The 24,317-nt window shown below is 37.5% G+C and overlaps 3 protein-coding genes across 4 annotated transcripts in view; all 3 read left to right on the top strand.

Annotated features, from left to right (window-relative positions):
• Positions 1-24,317, top strand: part of LOC120473974 (uncharacterized) — a 152,035-nt gene that overhangs the window by 49,477 nt on the left and 78,241 nt on the right. The gene's annotated exons all lie outside the window — the stretch shown is intronic.
• On the top strand, positions 1,365-23,763 carry LOC120473980 (uncharacterized). Its single transcript, XM_039664094.2, has 3 exons — positions 1,365-1,480; positions 20,123-20,242; positions 20,440-23,763. The coding sequence occupies exons 2-3, from the start codon at positions 20,185-20,187 to the stop codon at positions 21,276-21,278; spliced, it is 897 nt and encodes a 298-aa protein (XP_039520028.2). The 5' UTR covers positions 1,365-1,480; positions 20,123-20,184; the 3' UTR covers positions 21,279-23,763.
• On the top strand, positions 1,401-13,678 carry LOC148970750 (uncharacterized). Of its 2 annotated transcripts, XM_089123859.1 has the most exons (4): positions 1,401-1,480; positions 6,006-6,118; positions 7,761-7,858; positions 12,024-13,678. In XM_089123859.1, exons 3-4 carry the CDS (start codon positions 7,801-7,803, stop codon positions 12,926-12,928), a joined length of 963 nt encoding a protein of 320 aa, XP_088979985.1. In that variant the 5' UTR covers positions 1,401-1,480; positions 6,006-6,118; positions 7,761-7,800; the 3' UTR covers positions 12,929-13,678. The 2 variants fall into 2 exon arrangements, with proteins under 2 accessions (XP_088979985.1, XP_088979986.1); XM_089123860.1 differs by lacking the exon at positions 6,006-6,118 and having other exon boundaries at positions 1,414-1,480.

Here is a 24,317-nt window from a genome sequence, read left to right as displayed (position 1 = left end):
GTTAGCTCGAGCCCCCTTAGCACGTCGTCAGCCTCGTCTCCCATGCAATAAATCAGAGTATTGACTTGGTTTGCTTCCGAAGAGCTATTCAGGTTATGATTTTTTATTTCTAAATTATTACTATTTTTGATCTAAAAAACATAGGCCTACGAACATTAAAAGGGCAACCCAGGAAACATAAAATAATAATACTACTAAGTCGTCCTCAGACGAGCCTTCCATCGTTGCCTCCATGCATCCCGATTCTCCATGCATCCGGCCAGTTCGTTGGTGCTCTGGGCTCCCGCATCCCTCTTGAGTATGTCCACGTATGTTAGCGTGGGGCGTCCTCTTGACCTGTGGCCATGTGTTGGTTCCCATAGCACCAGCTTGCTGGCTGGCAGCTCTCGATGCCTTCGGCAATGTCCTGCAAGTCTCATTCTCCTCACAGAAATCTTGTCGGTCACTCTTGATACTCCCTCATAGAGGATTTTGTTGGTTACATGCATTCCCTTACTGATATTAAGCACTGCACAGAGCATCCTGGTGTAGCACCCGTCCAGGGACTTCTCTAGGGTTGGATTCAGTGTCCAGCATTCACTGCCATAGAGGAGAACAGACTCTACCGTTGCGTAGAATAAGCTGAGTCTGATTTGGCGGGAGAGGCTGGAGTTCCATACACTGTTCATGCCGTTCAGGGCCCTCCACGCAAATGCCTTCCTCACTTTTAGATCACGCTCTGTTGAGTTAACCCATGCGCCCAGGTACTTAAAATCCTCAACTTCCTTCAGCACAGGAACATTATAATAATAATAATAATAATAATAATAATAAAAAACATTCTAGGGCACCTTTAATAATTAGCCTATTGCACCATCTAACTTGAAAAGTAAGTCAAGATTTATATTAAAAACAACATCAGTGACACAGAGTTGAAAGGGTAAATATAGCCTAATTACAAACTATTAGCGAATCTTTGAAGTTTCAATCTCAAAATTATCTATTGTAACATATTAGAGATGTTATACTTATATGAGGATATGAGAATATCTAGTGGTCATCAAATATAATGACATCCAGAGTCACGTATGTATGTATGTTTTGTTATGGAGTATAATAAAGTTATGTGATGACACAGGGTCTGATGGTCTGTCGGTCTAAAGAACAGAACACAAGTTACCAGTGTACTGTAGGCTATCCCCTATTAGATGTAATTTCTAAATCAATACTTAATTATTTCAAATCTAACATGTTTGAAAATTATACATAATGTATACATATCAACCAAGATAACAAGAGATTATCGTGGTTGTTTTACTGTATATCTGGCAGTTTAACAGAGTTTAATATGGTTTCCACCAGTAGAGGCGCTCTAGCAACCGAAGCAATGACACACATCCGAGTCTAGGAGAAGAAGAGAAGTAAGCGAGGGGAGGGAACATAAACACGAGAAGTGGAACACAGCCGTTCATTCAACTCTAAATTTGCCGTTTTTCAGACTGTGAGTATAACTTTACAATTTTAATGAATCCGAATCAGATCTTTAAGCCGAGATTGAGACTACTTTCATTATGTTTGACTAGAATTAGTGAATCCTTACGAAAATGAACCATGGGTTTACTACAAATAAATCCAAAAAACCCCTTTAACCGTTTTATTTGCAGTTAAAACTGGTTATATAAACTAGTGGTGCACGATATATCGGCCGCCGATATAATATCGGCCGATTTGGTCAATTTTTTACACATCGGTATCGTTCCGATGTCAAAATAGGGCCGATGTGAACAGGCCGATGATCATTCCCTGTGTATTTGACGTGCGTGGGGGCGGGGATGTTTGTTTTTGCACGAGTATTAAAAGCGCAAGTGCGTTTAAACATCAAGCCACGAAGACTGGAACTGGTGAGCTGTTTTCTGCCAGCCTTCCTAATGCGTATTTTTGTCCCGCCAAAGCCATATTTGACCGGTAAGTGATGTAGATGAGTGACTGGTGCGCTTGTTTAACTGAGGGAACGAGAGTCAATTAAAGCACCGGTCACGCGCGCCGCCTTCAAAATGTCTTTCGCTTGTTTAACTCAGGGAACAAGAGAGAGTGAAAGCACCGGTCACGCGCGCCGTCTTCAAAATGTCTTTCGCTTGTTTAACGGAGGGAACAAGAGAGAGTGAAAGCACCGGTCATGCGCGCCGTCTTCAAAATGTCTTTCGCTTGTTTATCGGAGGGAACAAGAGTGAAAGCACCGGTCACGCGCGCCGTCTTCAAAATGTCTTGCTCTCTCTCCCCCTCACGCATGTTTATGAATTGAGTTGACTGAATATCTTTGAGAATACACGATGGTAAAAGGTCGGAAGACCGAAGTTTTTTTCTTCTGAACTACTGGTTGTGAATTGTGAAACCACACTTTCAATAAACCAAAAAAAAAATCTATCGTGTTGATGAAATGTTTTCTGTGTCGACTGTCGAGACCATAGACTGTAAAAATAGGTCGAGACAAATCTCGTGCGATGTTCTAAACTGCCTGGATAATCACAACGTGTGACACGTCCGATTCGCGAACTAATGACTCCTTTGAACCGATTCACTTTAATGAATGGTTAAAACAACTGTTCTGTCCAACACTGAGCTCAAGATACATAAATCGGAAACACTTTACAATAAGGTTCCATTTATTAAAGTGTACATTAAATGAACACTTTAATAAATGGAACCTTCTTGTAAAGTGTAAGGTTAATAGATTAATAGAATGTTAACAAATTTTGTTAACATTCTATTAATATTAGTTTCTGTGGATATACTCCATGACAAAACTACCCCAGTCATTCTAGAATGATTCATTCTTTCCAAATAGAGCAATTCAAGTAATCTGGTGAAATTGTTTTTATATCACAATATATATATATCGCAGAAAAATAAAATATCACAATGTCATTTTTTACCAATATCGTGCAGCCCTAATCCTCGCTATGTGTTTTCTATACAGGGATATCGACATCGGTAAATATCGGTATCGGCCATAACAGCAATGTTAATATCGGTTATCGGTATCGGCCACAAATTTTCACATCGGTGCATCACTAATATAAACAGTAAGTAATCTGCCAAAAGCCAATGCTACACCTTAACTGTATGGTTAATTTTCGGCAATGTTGTAAATATATCAAACCATAATAAGCGCATTGCTGACTAACTAACAAAGTATAAAGATTCTGAGTTGGTGTTTTGTAATTAATAAATAAACCTGGTGTAAACACAAATTGCAGCACAACATTTTACATTATTTTTTTAACTGCTGCTAAAAATGAATGTAATTTTTTTAGTTAAACAAAAGTTTGCCTTCAACTCCTTTTTGAGCCAATAGTTGGTTCAACATAGCAGCGTAACGTTAATCCTTACAATAAAAAAAAATATTCTAAAATTGTTTTTTTTTTTTCTCATACAGACCAAAATAGTGCAGTAGCAAACATTTCTTTGATGCCGGTGACTTCAATCTGAACACTTTTTTCATTAACGAGTAATCTAACGCATTACTATTTCCAAATCAGTTATCGGATTAAAGTTACTTATCCAAGTTAATGTGAGTTACTATTTTTTGTCATTTTACATGCGATATGAAACAGAAATGAGGATAAATTCTTTAAAAATGGGCAATTCCAACATGGACGTGACATTTGAGGTAAAAAGCTGAGTGATCACGAGTCAGGTCAAGAAAGACTGTCTTTTGTTTTATGTTTTAGAAAAACAAGCATTTATGTTAAGTGAAGTAAAGAAAGACTCATTATTATATTATTTTTTTTTTATAAAAACATATGTTAAAGGAGTAGTTCACTTTAAAAAAAAAAAAAAAAACTTTTGCTGATAATTTACTTACCCCCATGTCATCCAAGATGTCCATGTCTTTCTTTATTCAGTCGAAAAGAAATTAAGGTTTTAGATGAAAACATTCCGGGATTTTTCTCCATATAATGGACTTCACTGGGACTCAAACAGTTCAAGGTCCAAATGACCGTTTCAGTGCAGTTTCAATGGGCTTAAAACGACAACAGACAATGAATAAGGGTCTTATCTAGCAAAACGATCGGTCATTCAAAAAATAAATACAAAAGTATAAGAAATAAGTTTTATAAGCACACATGCTCGCCTTGCTCGACTCTCCTGTTCGAACTCGTTCATCAAAATGAACAAATCTTTTTTTCAAGTAATTTGGTTCATTGCATTCGATGAATGAACAAGATGACTCGAAAAAAGATTTTTTCAAACAGGAGAGTCACAAACGCACATCACAGAACAGAGCAAGGCGAGCATTTGTGCTAATAAAACGTTTTATTTTTTTAAATGACCGATTGTTTCGTTAGATAAGACCCTTATTCATCGTCTGGTGTCGTTTAAAGCCATTTGAAGATACACTGAAATGGAGAAAAATCCTGGAATGTTTTCATCAAAAACCGTAATTTCTTTTCAACTGAAAAAAGAAAGATATGGACATCTTGGATGACATGGGGGTGAGTAAATTATAAGCAAATATTGTTGTTTTTTAAAGTGAACTACTCCAAGACTGTCTTTATTTTATTTTTAAAACATGTTATTTTTCAGGAATTAGTTTTTAAGTAACTTAAAATGTTACACGCGTGTATGCGTGTATGTCTACGCCATTAACGTCCGCGTCATTCTGCGTGTCTGTACACGCAGTCAAATCTCCAGTCATAAATGCCATTAACCCCAGTGACGGTTAAGTTTAGGGATGGGGTTGAGGTAAGTCACATCTTTTTTTTACCTAGGATGGTAAGGGAACAGTCATAAATGCCATTAACCCCAGTGACGGTTGGGTTTAGGGACTGGGTTGAGGTAAGTCACATATTTATATAACGTTAAGTCAACGGCGTTCATAAACACGCTGAAGGGCGATTATGCGTCTTGATTGCACGCCAAAAATGGAAATACAAATTGGCGTGGAATACACACGCTACTTCCTGAGATCAGTCTGACTGCGAACAATCTAATAATTCCAGAAGTGAAATAAAAGTGTGAAATGCCTCATGCACAACGAAAATATGAAACCAAAAAGAAACAAAACACATCCCTTCATGTGGTTTATGGCTACTAGTTTTCTGAACTATTATTCTTGTTCCATCTGTATGAGATGACCATGACACTGACACGAGTATTTTCACATTGTTGTTTGCTTTACTGTTCAGTTCATCTTCTATACAGAAACACTCAGTGTTTACTGTGCATGTGCAACACAACAGAGGATCAATACGAGTGTCGGAAGAACAACACATGCAACACTTACAATGCAGTTCACAACCATTTTAACCAGTTCCCCTTATCAAACAATCAAACTTCAATACTAATTTTAGATCAAATTACTGTTTTAAATGTAATTCCATCTTTCACTTATTTACAAGTTATGGAAGTTAACTTTGCTCACTTAGGCCCCGTCCACACTACTGCGTTTTCATTCAATTCTGTCCACACCAGCGTTTTATCCGAGTATTAGAAATTATCTCCGTCCACATTAAAATGATTGGAAACGCAGACCAGGTGACCAGGTTTCTAAACTTTTCCTTTTACTTTGTTTTTCCAGTTTTAGTCTGGACGGGAGGTGCAAACGTAGCAAAAGGTCTCCGTTTTTAAAGGTTGATTGCGATTTCACTTTTCTCATTTTAAATAGTGTGTTATGTTGCTGTTGGTGCATGAACAGTATCTGCAAAGTTGCAGTGCTGAAAGTTCAGTGTAAGCAGAGATATCGTCTTTTAAAAATCAGGAAGTAAATTGCCTTCAAAAACGACTCGATTGGGACCCATACATTTACATCAACCCCTCCCTCCGGAATATGCAAAAAAGGGCATGCGCATATTTCAGCAGCTCCAGCTCGTCGAGTGTGTTGTGTTCACGCAGCTGTCAGGTGTTCTGTGTTTAAGCTTCCTATGGATGCTGTACTTCGTCAACAATGGATACAATTTATGTTTGATTATGTTCCTGAAAATGACGATCGTAATCTAGCTCTCTGTGCTTTGCATTTACGGAAGACAACTTCCAGAATCTCCACGAATTCAACACCGGATTCAACAAGAAACTGTTACTAAAACATGAAGCAGTTCCAACTTTAAAACCAGAGGCAGCAGTTGTTGGGCCACAACCTGTAAGTAGGCTAAGACTTCATCATTTTAAATGTATTTGCATGTATAATTCCAGACGTAGCCTTGTGTTGTATTTTTATCAAATGCCAGCGCTGGCTTTATAGCCACTAGGCTACTAGTTATGCTGTTTTGTGTCTACGACAAACGCGAAACAAACATTATGGACCTGAATTTTGTATAAGTTCTAATTTTTAAATGTATTTTTCATGTATATATGCTTTATGACGTTATTTTCGATTTGATCAAGAACGTAAACTAATGCCAACGCTGTTTGAGTATAACATTAGTAGCCAGTCAGTTGCTAGTCAGATTGTTTTAAACAAACGTGTATAAAGTTAAAAAATGTAGCAAATTATCATTCAGAAACGTTTAGTAAGAGCCGTGTGTGGTGAGGTTCTGCTTGACATCGCCGCTTTCTCGGTCTGATTCTGCCTCAAACTGATACTGCAGTTCGACACCATTATTTACATCTGGACCGGAGCGCAGACACGTTTCGCCCATAAAGGTAATGGGCGTTAAAGGACAAGTTCGGTATTTTACAATTAAAGCCTTGTTTTAAGATCGTCCCTGATGAAATAGAATGGTTAAGATTGTTTATTAGAAAGATGCTCCTGTCACGAGAATTTTTGGATTCTGTGTTTGCACCCCCCCCCCTTTAGCATAAGTGCACTCGAACAATCATTCATTAAAACGCATAAAACCTTAGTTTAAGACGTGAAACTCACCGAGTGGTCTGGGGTGTTCACTGACATGCTCACACAAAAATTGCTGCAAAATATGCTTTCCAACAAGTTTTATCGTAGTTTTTGTCCAAGTCCATTTTCTTCCTGTTTTTGGTCGAAGTCCCCAGTAGTCGATTATCGAGTTTGCGTGCGCGATCCTTAGTTATCTAGTTACCAATGATCGCACACGTGAACTCGACAATTTACTAGCCTACTATGGACTTCGACCGAAAACAGGAAGAAAATGAAGTCGGACAAAAACTACGATAAAACTTGTTGGAAAGCATATTTTGCAGCGATTTTTGTGTGAGCATATCAGTGAACACCCCAGACCACTCGGTGAGTTTCACGTCTTTGTAAACTAAAGTTTTATGCGTTTTTATGAATGATTGTTCCACCACGAATACATGTTATAGTGCACCCCATGAACTGAATCATGCAAAGAAAAAAAGCAGTTAACCCCCCCTTTAAACGAAAACATAGTAGTGTGGACGGGGCCTTGGACACCTTCAGGCAATCATTGTTATGATGTTTCTGTAGACTAGATGATTGGGTAAAATTCTTTGTATTCTTCTATTATTACTTTTTTTAAATTGGATTGTGGGTTTACCTTATATTGCTTACATGGCTATTCAAGGAAATGAGGATTTTAGTCAGTCAGTTAGCACAAGTTTGTAATGTAAGATGCAGTGAAAGACAATAATTTTGCATCACACTTGATATGAAGCCCAAAGTGTAAATTCAGTAATCATTAAATTGTTTCTAAATGACTATTTACACCTGGATATCTCGAGTGATTGTAAGTGTGATGATCATCTGCTACATGAGCAACAATGACCACAATTCACTCCTTCAGTCAGTGAAGCTCCCACAGCCGTTCATGAGAGTTTAAATGCTGGGGAATATTCCCATCTTCCCACAGGAGAAGCAGCAGCAGAAACTACGGACATACTACTGTAAAGATGGAGATTAAGAAAGAACCCTGCAGAATAAAAGATGAAGATACAGAGGAACAAATAGGTTGGTGTTTTCCTTCATTCTCTTTAATCACTGATGAGGAACATTAAATGGGTGGTATAATGCCCTTTTCACAAGATGTAAGATACATCTCTGATGTCCCCAGACTGTGTATGTGATGTTTTAGCTCAAAATACCCCACAGATAAGACAGAAAATGTCAGAAACTGTTCTGCCTAGAGATGCATCGATTACACTTTTCTTAGGCCAATCCCGATTTCCGATTTTTCCTTGAGTTTGACCTGCCGATACCGATTTTGCCGATTCCGATTTCATTTTTTCAAACCACTTTACAGCACACACAACAATGTATTTTCTATCTTCTCTTTAATTGAACACTTTGCATAGAACATTTTGAACAGATAATCGCTATTTAACAGAACCATATACATTACTCCTGGTGTGGGAAATTCACACACATCTGAAGTGCAGTGTTATGGAAGAACCATTTCCTTTTCACATCCAGTAACCAACAAAAAAAAAAAAAAGAAAGAAAAAAATATATATTTAGGATTTCAATTTAATAGCATTTTATTTCAAATAAACATAGCCTTGCAGTATATAGATATTTCTCTCTCACACACAGGCCTATTGCAATCACTTGTACTTCAATGGCAAGTTATATTTTTCAAAGTTCTTCTCTCATCTGACACATGTCCAGCCAAGCTAAGCAGGACAAGTGGAGCATGTGCAGGGAAACGATTGGGAAATAATGAAAACAAGTTTAAATGGGTACACTTTTTCTATAAATATTTTAAAATTTTCTTTTCTGACATAGCCTACTTCAGTTCTTGTTAAAACACACCAGACATGCAAATTTTTGGATGAAATCCCATTTATTTTGTCCATCAAAAGTGTGCTTTCACTTTAATTGAGCGCAGCAAAAACTAGACTGGGCGCCGAAACCGCGCTTCACTGCTGCTCACGTGCCGCTCCGTCTCGCGGTGTGAATGCACAGTGATTAACATGCTCACGCGGCGGTCCGGTTCGGTTCGACGCTCACGCGCAGCTCAGATTCCCGGTGTGAATGCACTCACTGATTAACACGTCTCTGAATGATTAGTTGATGAATTTATGTTGCTGATGTGGAGATAACTATCTTCAATTATGGACCGTTCGGTATTTATGGAAAGGGCCACTGGAGGAAAATAGGGGAGGGTCATCCAACTTTCTTTAGTCTATAGAGGAGGTTCACCCAACTTTTGTACTCATCAAAACAGCTACATTTCAAAGTGGCTTGTTTGGTGCATATTTTTTCCATGTAGCTCTCTCGGCCTCGGCCCCCCATCGCAATCAGATGGGTCTGACCCAACAAAAATCCAGTTTGGCACTGCTCTGAAAAAGTGCATTAGAACAGAATGGCAATGGAATGTTTATCCGGCAAAGCTTTAAAGCACGAGCAAATGATCAACTTTTGCGATTGCGTATATACGTGAATGTACATCGAGTTTTACAGTATTGGGACTGAGGCGCCAGAACTGCAGCAGATATAATGCGCCCTGTAGCATGATACAACCATATTTTAGTTTTCATTCTCATTGTGTTTCCACAACAATGTTGGTAAGTAAATCTACTGAAATTGCCACCATAACAGTGGAATGTGATGTGTTGGGCATAGGGCTACCACATTTTTAAATTACTATTAGTATTATTTGAAATTGCCATAATAAAATACATAGACCTACACCAAAATGCATTTAATACGGAAATGTCTGTTTATATATATACTCCCTTCAGGTGGGTGTTTTTTGCTGTTTTAGGAGCTTGCAGATGATTTTTTTTTTCACTAGGAAGAAATCGCGTGGAAATCGGTTGTGCTTGCATGTTGCAGCTCGTGTCGTGTGCTAGGAAGATACAAGCCGAGCCTCTTTTTTAAATAATTTTATTTTTAAACCTAAATAAAAAGTTCGGGAGCTGTAGGCTTGAATTCGTGAGGTGTGTGCGCTGTGAGGTTGAATGAGCCAATTTGTCGATCTCTCTGAATTTGACCAATCTAATCGGGAGCTGAAGAAATCCACAGAAGAAAGATGAAAATGGCAGTGCCACCGCGATTGAAAGGGAAGCTACCACTTTATTATGATTTTAGTTTTATAATTGAGTAATAAATGCCTGCACAATTATCAGTGAACTTGATAAATGATGCAGATATGTTTAACTATGCACAAACAAATGCCTTTCAACTTGTGTGCAAAATTCAGAATTAAATGAATGTTCAGCAATTTGTACAGCTAGTCTGTATATGTGTTGTACCCATAATAAGCGCATTTAGTTTCATATTTATCAACTATGTTGATTATGAAAAGTATAGCCTACGCAATAAACTGGGAGACATTGAGTGGGTCAGACATGATTTTTACCACTTCATTAAGTGTTGTTTTGTAGAAAGCCTTTCTTTAAAGTAAATGTCGTTTTGTATAAATTGTATCTTAATCAATTTTTCATCAACCAATTGCCTGGATTGAATTAATAAAAAGCAAATATAGCTGGATTTACAAATGCACATCTTGATTGTTGTATGCACACATATGTCGAAATAACATAACCACAACCACCTTCAAATTGTCCTGGTTTGAGACTGTTAATACAGATAACATAAAATATTGTTTTTATTTTTTTGGTGTTCGCATTTATGAGGGAAAAAAAATGTTACGGACGTGATAGCCCTCCGTTATGGACATGACCGCTCTGAAAGTGACTTTAAAACTTTTACAGACCTTAAACAGAAAACACAAAGCATTTCTTTCAAAGGGAATTTTGTTTTTTATTAATTTTATCTTAATTTTGATCAATGTTTCATCAACCAATTGCCTGGATTTAATAAATAAGAAGTAAATAAAGGATAAAATCATCATGACATGGAGGCGCCGGCGTGTGAACAAGACTCGTCTAATAAATGAACCGAAACTCAGCGTATAGCCAACGGTAGGCTACTTGCCTCACAGACCTGATAAATGTATAGAAAGCTTTACATGTCTAGTTTTTAATGGAACAATTCAAAACAAAAGAAAACCGACTACAGACTGCTCTCTGCTTACGTAATCCGTATGAAATGTGCATTTCTCTCTGGTGCGTTCACTACTGCGAGTCTGCGAAGATCTTGAGTCAGCATCGTCACCTTTATATTTCAAGCTGACACTGACAAAAACTTGTTTATTAATAAACAATTAAATGTCCTCTTGCTATATTATTCATAATCATTACTTTTGCCGGTTCTTTGTGGCAGCTTTAAGATACTTTATTGGCAGCGCCACCCCTACATTTTACATGATTACATGATGCAACACTGCATCAGCACCGAAAACATGATTTTTTTATTTTATTGTATTTTTTTGTAATCAAAAATCATGATACAAACCAAATTGTAGGTTTGGTCTATCGTTACAGCCCTAGCAAGATGAGAAAGCAGTAGTTTAGTCATTTATCATGGAATGGCTATCTGAACATCTTTGCCTAGCGCAAACCTGTACAGAATTAATCAATAAGTTATCGGGGAGGGTCATGCCTTTTTTCACAATCATATTGGAGGGTCATAGAAATAAATTATTGCTGGTGAAGGGAGGGTCACATCTTTTTTGACTACAGATCACAAATCTCCTCCGGTGGCCCCTTAAATAAATAAAGAACAGTCCCTTGGGATATTCTGTCAGGATAATCTATAAATCGATCGCAAGGGAACTGTTGTGAGATACACACAGAGTGACTTTCTATTGCATGTGAAAATATGGATGCTACAGTTTGAGCTGACTCACAAATGTGCTCGACTACAACAGCTCTTCCTCTTCTCAACATGGACCGTGTGTTCCGGGGGTGTGGTTTATGCAAATTTTAGGGTTAGTGATGTCACTAACCCGGGAGGAACCTCCTGTAGTTCCTACCAGCCGTTTGTTGTAGTCCTTAAAAAAACGATTTCTTTAAAAGCAAATATCTCCCTTTGCTTTGAACTTTAATCATTGTAACTTTGCAGATGTTGTTTATGCTCAAACAGCAACATTACACACAAACTAAAGTTAGAAACGTGAAATCATAATCAACCAGCCCTTTAAGATGAAAACTAACATAAAAATAACATCTAAATTTAGATACTAGTAGTCTCAGTTGTAAACTGGATTTGTTTTTGTTTCTCATGTATCGTTTTATTAAATTATGGGAATTTAATTTGTTTATTGTAGACCTGATGGAGGTGAATGAAGACAAACAGCATCAGTTTCAAAAACTGAGTTATTTCACAAATGAAGATGGAAATGCAGTCGTTTCAAAGATTGAAGAGAATTTCACACAGAAACAAGCTGGAAAATCTGGAGTCAAAGGATCTTTAACCTGTTCTGAGTGTGGAAAGAGTTTCATACGTAAATCAAACCTGAACACACACATGAAGATTCACACTGGAGAAAAGCCTCATACATGCACTCAGTGTGGAAAGGGATTCATTCACAAAGGACACCTTAAAGATCACATGAGAATTCACACTGGAGAAAAACCTTTCACATGCTCTCAGTGTGGAAAGAGTTTCAGTCAGAAAGGCGCTCTCAATTATCATCTGCGCCGTCACTCTGGAGTGAGATCATTCTGCTGTGATCATTGTGATAAAACATTTGTTTTTGAATCAGACTTAAATAAACACATTAATGTTCATTCTGCTGTGAAAACTTACTATTGTTCTGGATGTGGAAAGAGTTTTTCACGTCTTGGATCTTTAAAACGGCATGAGAGAATTCATTCTGGTGTGAGACCTTATGTGTGCTTTGACTGTGGAAAGACCTTCACTACATCCAGCGACTTAAAAACACACCAGAGAGTCCACACTGGAGAGAAACCGTACAAGTGTTCACACTGTGGAAAGAGTTTCACTCAGTTAAGAAGCCTGAAAGTTCATGAAAGAGTTCACACTGGAGAGAAACCGTACAAGTGTTCACACTGTGGAAATAGTTTCACTCAGTTAAGAAGCCTGAAAGATCACGAGAGGGTTCATTCTGGAGAGAAACCGCACCAGTGTTCCTCATGTGGGAAGAGTTACAGACAATCATCCACTCTACAGAAACATAAGAAAAATCATTGCCTGAAGGTGTCTGAGTGAGCAAAGTTAACTTCCATAACTTGTAAATAAGCGAAAGATTAAATTACATGTAATACAGTAATTTAATCTAAAATTTGTTTGATAAGGGGAACTGGTTAAAATGGTTGTGGACTGCATTGTATGTGTTGCATGTGTTGTTCTTATGACGCCCGTATTGATCCTCTGTTGTAAACACTGGGTTTAACTGTATACAAGATGAACTGAACAGTAAAGCATAATACTCATGTCAGTGTCATGGTCATCTCATACAGATGGAACAAGAATAATAGTTCAGAAAACTAGTAGCCATAAACCACTGTGATTTATGAAGGTATGTGTTGTTGTTTTTTTTGTTTTTTTTTGGTTTCATTATCTTCGTTGTGCATGAGGCATTTCACACTTTTGTTTCACTTATGGAATTATTAGATTGTTCGCAGTGTTGCCACAGTTACTTTGAAAATTAACTTAATTACTTTACAAGTTACAAGTCAGCAGCTGCCGAAAACACCCCTTTTTAATAGTAATGTCAACAATGGATCTTCATTGTACATGTGAGGCATTTGTGAAACAATGGCAACAATAGTCTATCAAATAGCATTCATATCACAACTTGTTTTTAGTCTCGCTGTTTAGAAGTGATGCATTGAGAACATATTGAAGACTTTATTGGATTGAATCACTCTCTGCATATTGTGAAAAATGTGAGAATTAAAAATGAATAAAACTAGTGGTTTATTTAGATTTAATGAATAGATTTAATTTAGTTTTCAATCAAGGGGCTTTTTAGTAAAATGGCTCCATTTGTTTTTCTATGTATATTTAAAGAGGAGATTCCTCTGTCTCATAATATGGACTCACAACACAACAACATATATGGAAAAACACAACACAACTTTTTATCTGAGAGAAGATGAAATGGATACTTGATTTACAGCTGCTATCTATTTCTAAAAAATAAGGTCATTTAGGCTCTTACATTAGCTATTTGGTTATTTGTTTTTGTAGCAAGGTTCAGGGAAGAAGGCAGGAACTGGATAACAATCAAAATAAAACTTTATTTAAATGAAATAAACAAAATACCTGCCAGCAGTCCCTCACAAAACTGCTGGCTACCCAAAATAAAATAAAAATACCTGCTAGCAGCCCCTCGCGGACGGCTGCTGGCTACCAAAATAAAATATAAAATACAAACAAAAGCAGGCCCGTTCCTCTCTCGATCATCCACATTGTCGCTCCCCTTTATGCTTACGCTCCTCCGTGAGAGATGCGAGACCGGTGTGCTCGCAGGTGTTACTCATTAGCAATCGCACCACCGGCCTCGCGACATTCTCTCACGTCATTTGGCTGTCCTGTTCGCCACAGACAAACAATTTTGTCCAAAAAAGTACTGAAAATTAATTATTTTGTGCGGATTTTGTGTACTCGAGTCCATTGGAAACAGTTTTACAATTAATTCATTGTGCATAAAAGTGGCTTGATTTTGCTGAATGGTTATAAGATCAGTTGGAAAGTCGTAACACTCATATAAAACTATTAAAGGAGCCCTATCCAGCCGTAGTAAAGGGTAATGTCTGGTCCTTCCCCTGAAGAATGGATAGTTAGCTACAAGAATACTACAAGTAATACTACAATACTTTGTTATATAGTGAGGTGCCTCCAAATAATAAATATACAATTGCCTAAAGGATTATTAGGCACACCATACTGATACTGTGTTTGACCCCACTTTCGCCTTCAGAATTGCCTTAATTTTGCGTGGCATTGATTCAACAAGTTGCTGAAACCATTTTTTAGAAATGTTGGCCCATATTGATAGGAGAGCATATTGCAATTGATAGAGATTTGTGGGATGCACATCCAGGGCACAAAGGGTTGAGATCTCATTCCCCATTGACTACCATAGTATGTATTTTTTCCTACTATGGTAGTCAATGGGGAATGAGATCTGTTTGATTAAAACATTCTTCCAAATATCTTCCTTTGTGTTCAGCAGAACAAATAAACACATAGAGGTTTGGAACAACATGAGGGTGAGTAAAAACTGACAGAATTGTCATTTTTGGGTGGACTAACCCTTTAAGAGCAATTACAGACAAGAAATACACATACAGTTCACTTGAAGCTTATTCATTAAATTATTACCAACATTGTAGTAAATGCAAGTTAAGTTCATTTACAGGTGAAACCGGTGAAAATTTTAATATTGTGCAAAAGTTTTTTATTTCAGTAATTCAAATTAAAAGGTGAAACTAATATATTTTGTATATATAACTATATAAATATGCATGATTATTGATTATATTTTTCAAAGGGCCGACATTTCTGTATTTAAAATTTTTTATTTTTAATGTAATCAATTTTCTGAGATTTTTATTTGGGGTTTTTATAAGCTGTAAGCCATAATCAATTATAACTTTTGTTATAATCTTACACCTTTATAAATCACATTTGTGACCTGGGATCACAAAACCAGTCTTAAAGGGTTAGTTCACCCAAAAATGAAAATTAAGTCATTAATTACTCACCCCCATGCTGTTCCAATCCCGTAAGACCTTCGTTCATCTTCGGAACACAAATAAAGATATTTTTGATTGAATCTGAGAGCTTTATAACTCTTCCATTGGCTTCCTAAGGGACTGGCTCTTGACGGCCCATAAAGTCATTAAAGAAAATGTTTAAATATTCCATGTACCTACAGCGGCTCAATTATAAGTTTATCAAGCGACGAGACTACTTTTTGTGCGAAAAAAAACATAAATAACAGCTTTATTCCACTATTCCATTACTTCCTTATTGGCGCATGCGCGAGAACTGAGACGAGGACGTTCTCATTCGACCACTTCTTGTTACCGGCTGCTCACCGCTTAGGAGTTTTACCGCCCCCTACCGTATAAGATGATAATAAGGCACACTGTCGTTTTTTGAGAGGATTAAAGGCTTTTAAGTGCACCTTGTAGTGCGGAAAATACGCTAATTGAAAAGCGTATGTACAGGGCACATCTTCCTCTGCTTGTAAACAGAAAGTTTTGCACTTCCAGCTATATCAGCACATCATCTTATACGGTAGGGGGCGGTAAAACTCCTAAGCGGTGAGCAGCCGGTAACAAGTCGAAGGAGATCGTCCTCGTCTCAGTTCTCGCGCATGCGCCAATAAGGAAGTAATGGAATAGTCAAATAAGGGTGAGTAATTAATGACTTAATTTTCATTTTTGGGTGAACTAACCCTTTAAGTTGCACAGGTATATTTGTGGCAAATAGGCAATAATGGCAAATTATAATATAATAAATACATACGTATATCCCACCTTAAATATTAAATATATACTGTATATATATATATATATATATATATATATATATATATATATATGAAGAGTTCAGATGCAAAAGCCTCTAAGTGCCATTTGAAATTTTCTTCTAAAATGATCATTTTTATCAAGCTTGTATATTTAAGTTCAGTAATTTCACTTAAATGGCAATGAAGATTACCTATTAATTGTCATTTAAGTGAAATTACTGAACTTAAACATACAAGCTTAATAAAAATGGTCATTTTAGAAGAAAATTTCAAATGGCATTTAGAGGCTTTTGCATTTGAACTCTTCATATATATATATATATTAAACCACTTAAACCATATTATATATAAAGTGGGATATATATATACCGCCCCTGCTTTACTGTTATTAACAAGCTAATGCTAACTTGTCAAGCTGGATAACAGCAGCACCAGGAGAGCTAACGTTACTAGAGGGACGTTATGCTCCTCACTTCAGAACAGAACAAAAGTAGGATTCTGTAGTGTGACTTACCCTCAGTGTTGGGCAAGTTACTTTTAAAAAGTAATTAGTTACAGTTACTAGTTACTTCTTTCAAAAAGTAACTAAATTAGTTACTCAGTTACAAATTTTAAAAGTCACTAGTTACTTAAGAAAGTAACTATTGCGTTACTTTCAAGGAAAATTAAATTTTAAATGTTCAAATGTGACCCCACCTCTACCCCTATTTAACGGAACTTAAAATACATGTGCATGTTCAATTATTTATAATAAATCTGAATATTATAATGAAATGGACACTTAATACATTATCAGAAACATGAAACATTGTACACACATTCATAAAAAAATGTTGCTGTGGGACAAAGTGAAACTAGGCTCCAATCAAATGCCATGTATGTAGATATGTTTATATAGTGGATCAATGCAAATAACACAATAGATGTTTTGGAACTTTTGATATTTATTGCCCCTTAACAGGCCAGAACTAAAATTAAAAATTAAAATTGGGCAAAATTAAATTAAGCTTGTTAAGCAATAGGCTATACCATTTGGAGAAGGATGCTTATGGATTATTTGGGCTCGTCGCCATACCTGTCTCTCGTTGACTGACTGGCTTGTGTTGTTCCTTGTGTGTCCTGTCCTGTCCTGTCCGACTATGCGTTATGATGGGTCGTTCGCAATTCATGAGCGTTAGCCGTTAGTGATGATGGGTCGTTCGCAATTCATGAGCGTTAGTCGTTAGTGATGATGGGTCGTTCGCCAATGAGCTTTTGATGAGTTGTTCGCGATTCGCGAATGAGCCGACTCTAAGCTTGTAGCCTACAAATAATGTTGATTTGACGTACAACTCAAAAATTCTTGATATTTCTACGTTGAATCCATAGTGAGTTAACAACACCACTTCAACTATTTGGTGTTCAAAGTTGTTTTGACATTGAATTCATGTTTTTTTTTTCATAAACTGACATTATTTCAACAACATTTTAAACGTTTAATGTCAGTCGAATGCCAGCTGGGACAGTGCAAGCTGAGAAACTTGATATGGAACAAAGGTTCTTTATATGCCATTGCCTACATTTTAAATGGATATCTGCCAATAGGCCTAAAACATTACATAGCCTTTGATTATTGTGACAGAGACTGGGACTCCAGGTTAATAAGACTCTGATTGAGTAGCAAGATATTAATTCAATGTTCAATTGTGATTCTGAGAGAATACACCATTTCTCTTTTGTATTCTTACTCTTAACGTTTAAATTAATCAGCATGCATGTAATGATATGACGTGAATGAATGCTCCCCGAATCTGTCGAGTCGTCTTTGTAGTGGTGCGTTAAGTGCAACGTAAATTCCAATCCAATTGACCGTTCACAAAGACCGCCCCCTTTAGTTACGGTCACTTCCCAGATAGCAGACTGACATTGAATCAACGTGGAAATATGACATAGAAACAACGTTGATCTGACATTGTTTTGCTCATCGAATTAACGTTGAACCAACGTCAGACACGTCATTCTTTCAAAACTAACGGAAAATCAACTTGAAATCAACGCGTTGTTTCAACGTTATGAAAGCAAACCAATTTCCGATTTCATTTAGCTTTGAAGAATGCCGCGTCTGACGTTGGTTCAACGTTAATTCGATGAGCAAATCAACGTTGTTTCAATGTCATGAGAGACGTCGTTTCCACGTTGATTCAATGTCAGTTTGCTGTCTGGGTTTGGTCTGGGTGAATACTCGATTCTGATTGGCTGCAGGGTGTCCGTTAAAAAGTGATAGAGAACACCTAGTAAAGTAGTTCTGGTGAAACTGCCTGTTTACCATTCGAAATTTATAAATAAATGCGCTGCCTACAACAGCTGTGAGTAACCATAGCAACAGGCAGTCAAACGCTCTATCAAAACAAACATCTAACGTTAGATCTAACGCATTACTATAGCCTAAATACAACAATGAGCGACTTCGTTATTTCTTTTAACATTTATGGAGAATATGGCAACTTTGAAGACTGGTATGCTGTTGGTCAACTCTCCGATGCTGGACTGGAGAGCCGTCAAATAATGTCGGTGACAGGCCATCGATGCGAGAGCAGTCTGCGGGCTTACTGGGCTCCGTCTCTCCCTGAGAGATGAAGCTGGAGCAACATACTGTCTGCATCAAGTGCCCATCATGGGCAGCAGTAACGTTACCCAGCTTTTGAGGATCCTCCTGACTGGCCGAATTTTTTAAATTGCACTATAAATGGAAACGTTGAAATTAATTGTAAATAAAAAAGCATGTAGGCAAATGACCCTCTCTTTGATCTGATTAATTTATTGCCCTCTATAAGCGCAAATCGCTGGTGCTCAGAACTATTTTTTTTATTGATTAATTGTTTTATGTGTAATAAAAAAATAACTATGCCTACCTTTGTGTTTCATGAAAAAAAAATGCATTTTTGAACCTGAAGGGTTCTACAAGCTGAGCGGACTATAAATATCTCCGGTTGCTAAATAAACCGTCAGGCAAGTTATTATTTGTAAAAACTAGATTTAGCCTAATTAAAACATAAACTAATGTTTTAAAAATGTTTTATTTGGCAAGTGACCATGGTAAGCGGGTTAATGCCCTCCGAGGTGTCCATTGTCAGGTTTTGATGGACTTCGGCGGAGGCAACAAATACTGTTTTGTGGCTCTATAACATTGATATGTCAGACAGATCGTTGTAGAGTCTCAGTTAAAGCTGCTCGTGAGCTGATCATCTCTTTCTTCTAGTTGATTTAGCATCAAATAAACCTGAATTTACGTAAGAATGAATGTTGTTTTAACTGTGGCAAGACATCAGTACACACTGTTTTTCAAGTTTAAATCCACCAATGTTAATCTACTAACTCTCCTAACTGCTTTGTTGGACAAAATGGTGGATAATGATTAGTTCGATCAGTCAAACTCACTGCGAAGGGTTGATGACGCGAAAAATAATAATGGTAACTCCACTGAAATTATTTGAAACTAAAGTAACAAGGCAGTTGTGTAAAATATAAGAGTAGAAAGTACCGATATTCGTGTTAAAAATGTAAGGAGTAAAAGTAAAACGTTGGCAGAAAAATAAATGGTAAAGTAAAAATATCTGAAAAAAATCAACTTGAGTATTTGTACTTTGTTACTTCCCATCAATCAATAACAATAATTGTGAATCACCACTTAACAGCCAAATTCCATGATTTCTGAATTTACATTTTGAGCTTGATATGAAGACCAAAATGTATATTCAGTAATCACGGAATTGTTTCTAAACGTCGATTTGCACCTGGATAATCTCGAGTGTATTGTAAGTGTGATGATCATCTGCTAAATGAGCAACAACGACTACAATTCACTCCTTCAGTCAGTGAAGCTCCCACAGCCGTTCATGAGAGTTTAAATGCTGGGGAATATTCCCATCTTCCCACAGAAGAAGAACAAGCAAGCAGGAGGAATTACTCCAGGAGAAACTACAGACATACTATTGTAAAGATGGAGATTAAGGAAGAACCCTGCAGAATAAAAGATGAAGATACAGAGGAACAAATAGGTTGGTGTTTTCCTTCATTCTCTTTAAAGACTGATGAGGAAAATGATGAAAATTTACATAAAAATAACATCTGAAACTAGATACTAGTAGACTCAAGAGTAAACTGGATTTGGGCTAAATTTGCATTTTGAACCATGTTTATTTTTGTTTCTCAAGTATCTTTTTTAAGTTATGGGAATTTAATTTGTTGATTTTAGACCTGATGGAACTGAATGAAGACAAACAGCGTCAGTTTCAAAAACCTAATTATTTCACAAATGAAGATGGAGATGCAGTCGTTTCGAAGACTGAAGAGAATTTCACACGGAAACAAGTTGGAAAATCTGGAGTCAAAGGATCTTTCACCTGTTCTGAGTGTGGAAAGAGTTTTGTATCTAAATCAAACTTGAACACACACAAGATGATTCACACTGGAGAAAAGCCTTATACATGCTCTCAGTGTGGAATGAGTTTCAGATGTAAAGGACACCTAAACGATCACATGAGAATTCACACTGGAGAAAAACCATTCACATGCTCTCAGTGTGGAAAGAGTTTCAGTTACAAAAACTCTCTCAAAGATCATCTGCGCCGTCACGCTGGAGTGAGATCATTCAGCTGTGATCAGTGTGATAAAACATTTGTTTTTGAATCAGGCTTAAGAACACACATTAAAGTTCATACTGGTGTGAAGCCTCACTTTTGTTCTGTATGTGGAAAGAGTTTTTTACATCATGGTTCTTTAAAAAAGCATGAGCATATTCATACTGGTGTGCGACCTTATATGTGCTCTGACTGTGGAAAGACCTTGATTTCATCCAGCGACTTAAAACAACACCAGAGAGTTCATACTGGAGAGAAACCGTACAAGTGTTCACAATGTGGAAAGAGATTCTCTCGGTCAGGAAACCTGAAAGATCATGAGAGAATTCATACTGGAGAGAAACCGCACCAGTGCTCTTCATGTGGGAAGAGATTCAGTCATTTATCTAATCTACAGAAACATAAGAAAAATCATTGCCCAAGGGGTCTGAGTGAGCACAGTTCACTTCCATAACTTGTAAATAAGCAAATGATGGAATTACATTTAATACTAGCCTGGCTAACGCTAGACCACGTATCATTGATAATAAAACGTGGTCTGGAAACCACATGTTCATTTTCACGTATTTGAGGCGTGGTTTACGAATGCCCGAGCTGTATTACACTTATTACCATATTGGGTGCAACGAAAGTCTATCAAATGCGCCTGTACGTCTCTCAAATGCGCCTGTGCTCCCTCCCCGTTCTGTGATTGGTTCCCTATTTCAGGGGAAAATTTGGTTCATGGTGTCCAGACTGCCTATAAAATATATACTGACGAATAAAATCGTGCTGCGGCAAGGCAGCATGGGGAAACCCAGGCTAATTTAATACAGTAATTTAATCTAAAATTAGTATTGAAGTTTGATTGTTTGATAAGGGGAACCGGTTAAAATAAGGTCCCATGGTGGTCAATCAGAAGGGGAAGGACTTATAGCTCTTTCAGACTGCACGATTTTCAAAGTAGTCAGGTCGCTGCTCTTTTCACACTGCATGACTATCTTGGCCAGCATTCAGTCGCTGCTGTGTTCACACTGGACGATGGATCGGCGACAGAAGGTTTCACACTGCATGACTTTAGAAAAATCGCCGACGGACTCTGTCTAGCACGCTGCACGCAAACTACATTTCACAACAAACACGCGTGAGATATGAAAAGGAAACAACGCGCGACACCACACGTGCAAGACCGGAGTTCTCACGTGAGACTTTTTTTTTTCGACCCGGTTGTGGTACAGCTGGTGAAACAGACACGAGTGCTCCTGCCAAATTTCTACTAATTTTTCTTCCATTTATTGTGTCCAAATAGACCGAGAAGAAGCTTTTTTTGTTGAAACAATGCCATATCATGTTGATATGTGATCTATAACTCCTCCCCGAACTCCCTGCTGCTCTGTATCTTGCTCTCTCACTGGCTGCCGGTGATCGCTGATGTAGTTTTCAGTCAAAACACTTTTCACACAGCAGGATTTTGAATCGCCGACAGGTCCAGATATTTAGCATGCCAAATATCTCACGGGCGTCGGCGACTCGTCGGTGATTCTCTCAGTTCGCGTCTTTGTTCATTCACACTGCGTGATTGTCACTCGCGTGAACGAGCGCCGATTTGCCTGTGATTTCGGGCATTTGTCGGCGATTTCTCAAAACCTGTCGGTGAGCCAAAATCGTGGCTAAAATCATGCAGTCTGAACTCGGCATTAGGCTCTTTATGGAGACGTGACAGGTGGGGCGCGCCAACGGGAGGAAATTTTCCTTTTTATGCCTTTATTTCTTTATTAGTTCATGGCGAGTCTGCATGGTCAACGCAGAAAACACCAGTTTATTAATAAACTACTTGCTATTTTTTACACATTAATTTTTGCTGGCTCGTACGCTTGAGTGAGGCTTTATCATTGTACTGTATAGCCTATTTAAGTTATTAAATCAATATAAAGGGGCGATTTGTCCACTAATGGCTTAGCTAAATAAACAACTACTAGTCGAGTAGAAAAAAACTTAAGTCGGAGGCAGCCCTTATTCCACATATTTTCGAACCAGCAGGGTTGAGCGCAATGAGCGAGGAATATTCAGAAATGCACTCGCCGCTCACATGCTCCGATCAGAACAAAGGAATATAGAAATAATTAATCATTAGTTTATATCTCATACACTGCCCATCATTTTAATCCCATATCAAACACGGTACCCTAATTAGAAAATAGAAAAGAGACCTGTCTTGCCAAATTGATTTCTCTTCTTTTCTTTTTTTAACATTTTGACACAGCTGCACTTTTAATTTCTCTATTTTTCAATTCCATGTAAGTCATGACACAGCTGTACTTTTATTTTCTTTATTTTTCAACTTGCTGTTATGTGATTTGATGTAGATAGATAGTTAGTTTGTATTTAAATACTACTTGTACTTCAATAAATTGGAACATTTTAAGCTTGTTGCGTATTTCAGTTGCATTGTGTTGGGGCGATGGGGAAGTGGGGCTTGAAAATTCCCCCTTGTCCAAAGTAGAAAATGAAGATAAAGAAGAAACTCTGCGTTAAAGAGGAAACTCTGGCGCAAAATTAACCTTTTGGTCTTTTTCATGTTGTAAAAAATGGATAAATAATAATTTAAAAACGATATATTTAGTTTAAAATAATGCGCGGCCTGTGATCTTTGACCAATGGGTGCAGCTCCCGCTGAACGTTTTACCTTAACGTTTGTGATTGCAGCTTGTTTTAGTTTGTAAATTTAGCTAAGTAAAACACCACAATGGATCGTTTTTTGCCCCCTAAACGTCCACGTTCTGAGTCAAAAGTAAAACGAGACTGTGAAGGTGCAGACACACCGCTCGTCGTCACAGAGACGTGTGTGTTGGCTATACCAAGGGTGGTCCGATGCGACCTCCGTAATAAAACGCCCCAATAATTCAAGTCCTAAGTGTTAAGCTTTCCCATAGCACCTGCAACCGAAAATCTCTGGTGCCGCCACTGGTGCAGCTTCAAATGGCTTTAAACAACACCAGACGATGAATAAGTGTCTTATGTAGCGATACTATCGGTCATTTAAAAAAATAAATACAAAAGTTTAAATTTTATAAGCACACATGCTCGCCTTGCTCGACTCTCCTGTTCGAACTTGTTCATCAAAATGAATTAATCTTTTTTCGATTCATTTCATTCGTTGAACGAATGAGATGACTCGAAAAAATATTCGTTCATTTTGATGTATGAGTTTGAGCAGGAGAGTCACGAACACGCATCACAGAACAGAGCAAGGCGAGCATGTGTGCTAATAAAACTTAAACTTTTGTATTCATTTTTTAAATGCCCGATCGCTAGATAAGACCCTTATTCATCGTCTGGTGTCGTTTAAAGCCCTTTAAACAGTTTGCACTGAAAGTGTCTTTTGGACTTTGAACCTTTTGGTTTCCATTAAAATGAATTATATGGAGAAAATGCTGGAATGTTTTCATCAAAAACCTTAATTTCTTTTTCGATTGAAGAAAGAAAGACATGGACATCTTGGATGACATGGGGG

Source organism: Pimephales promelas, chromosome 19, assembly GCF_988280905.1.
Source record: "Pimephales promelas chromosome 19, fPimPro1.hap1.1, whole genome shotgun sequence".
NCBI lineage: Eukaryota > Metazoa > Chordata > Actinopteri > Cypriniformes > Leuciscidae > Pimephales > Pimephales promelas.
The sequence above is the reverse complement of the archived record's forward strand: the minus strand, read 5'-3'. Positions and strand labels throughout refer to the sequence as shown.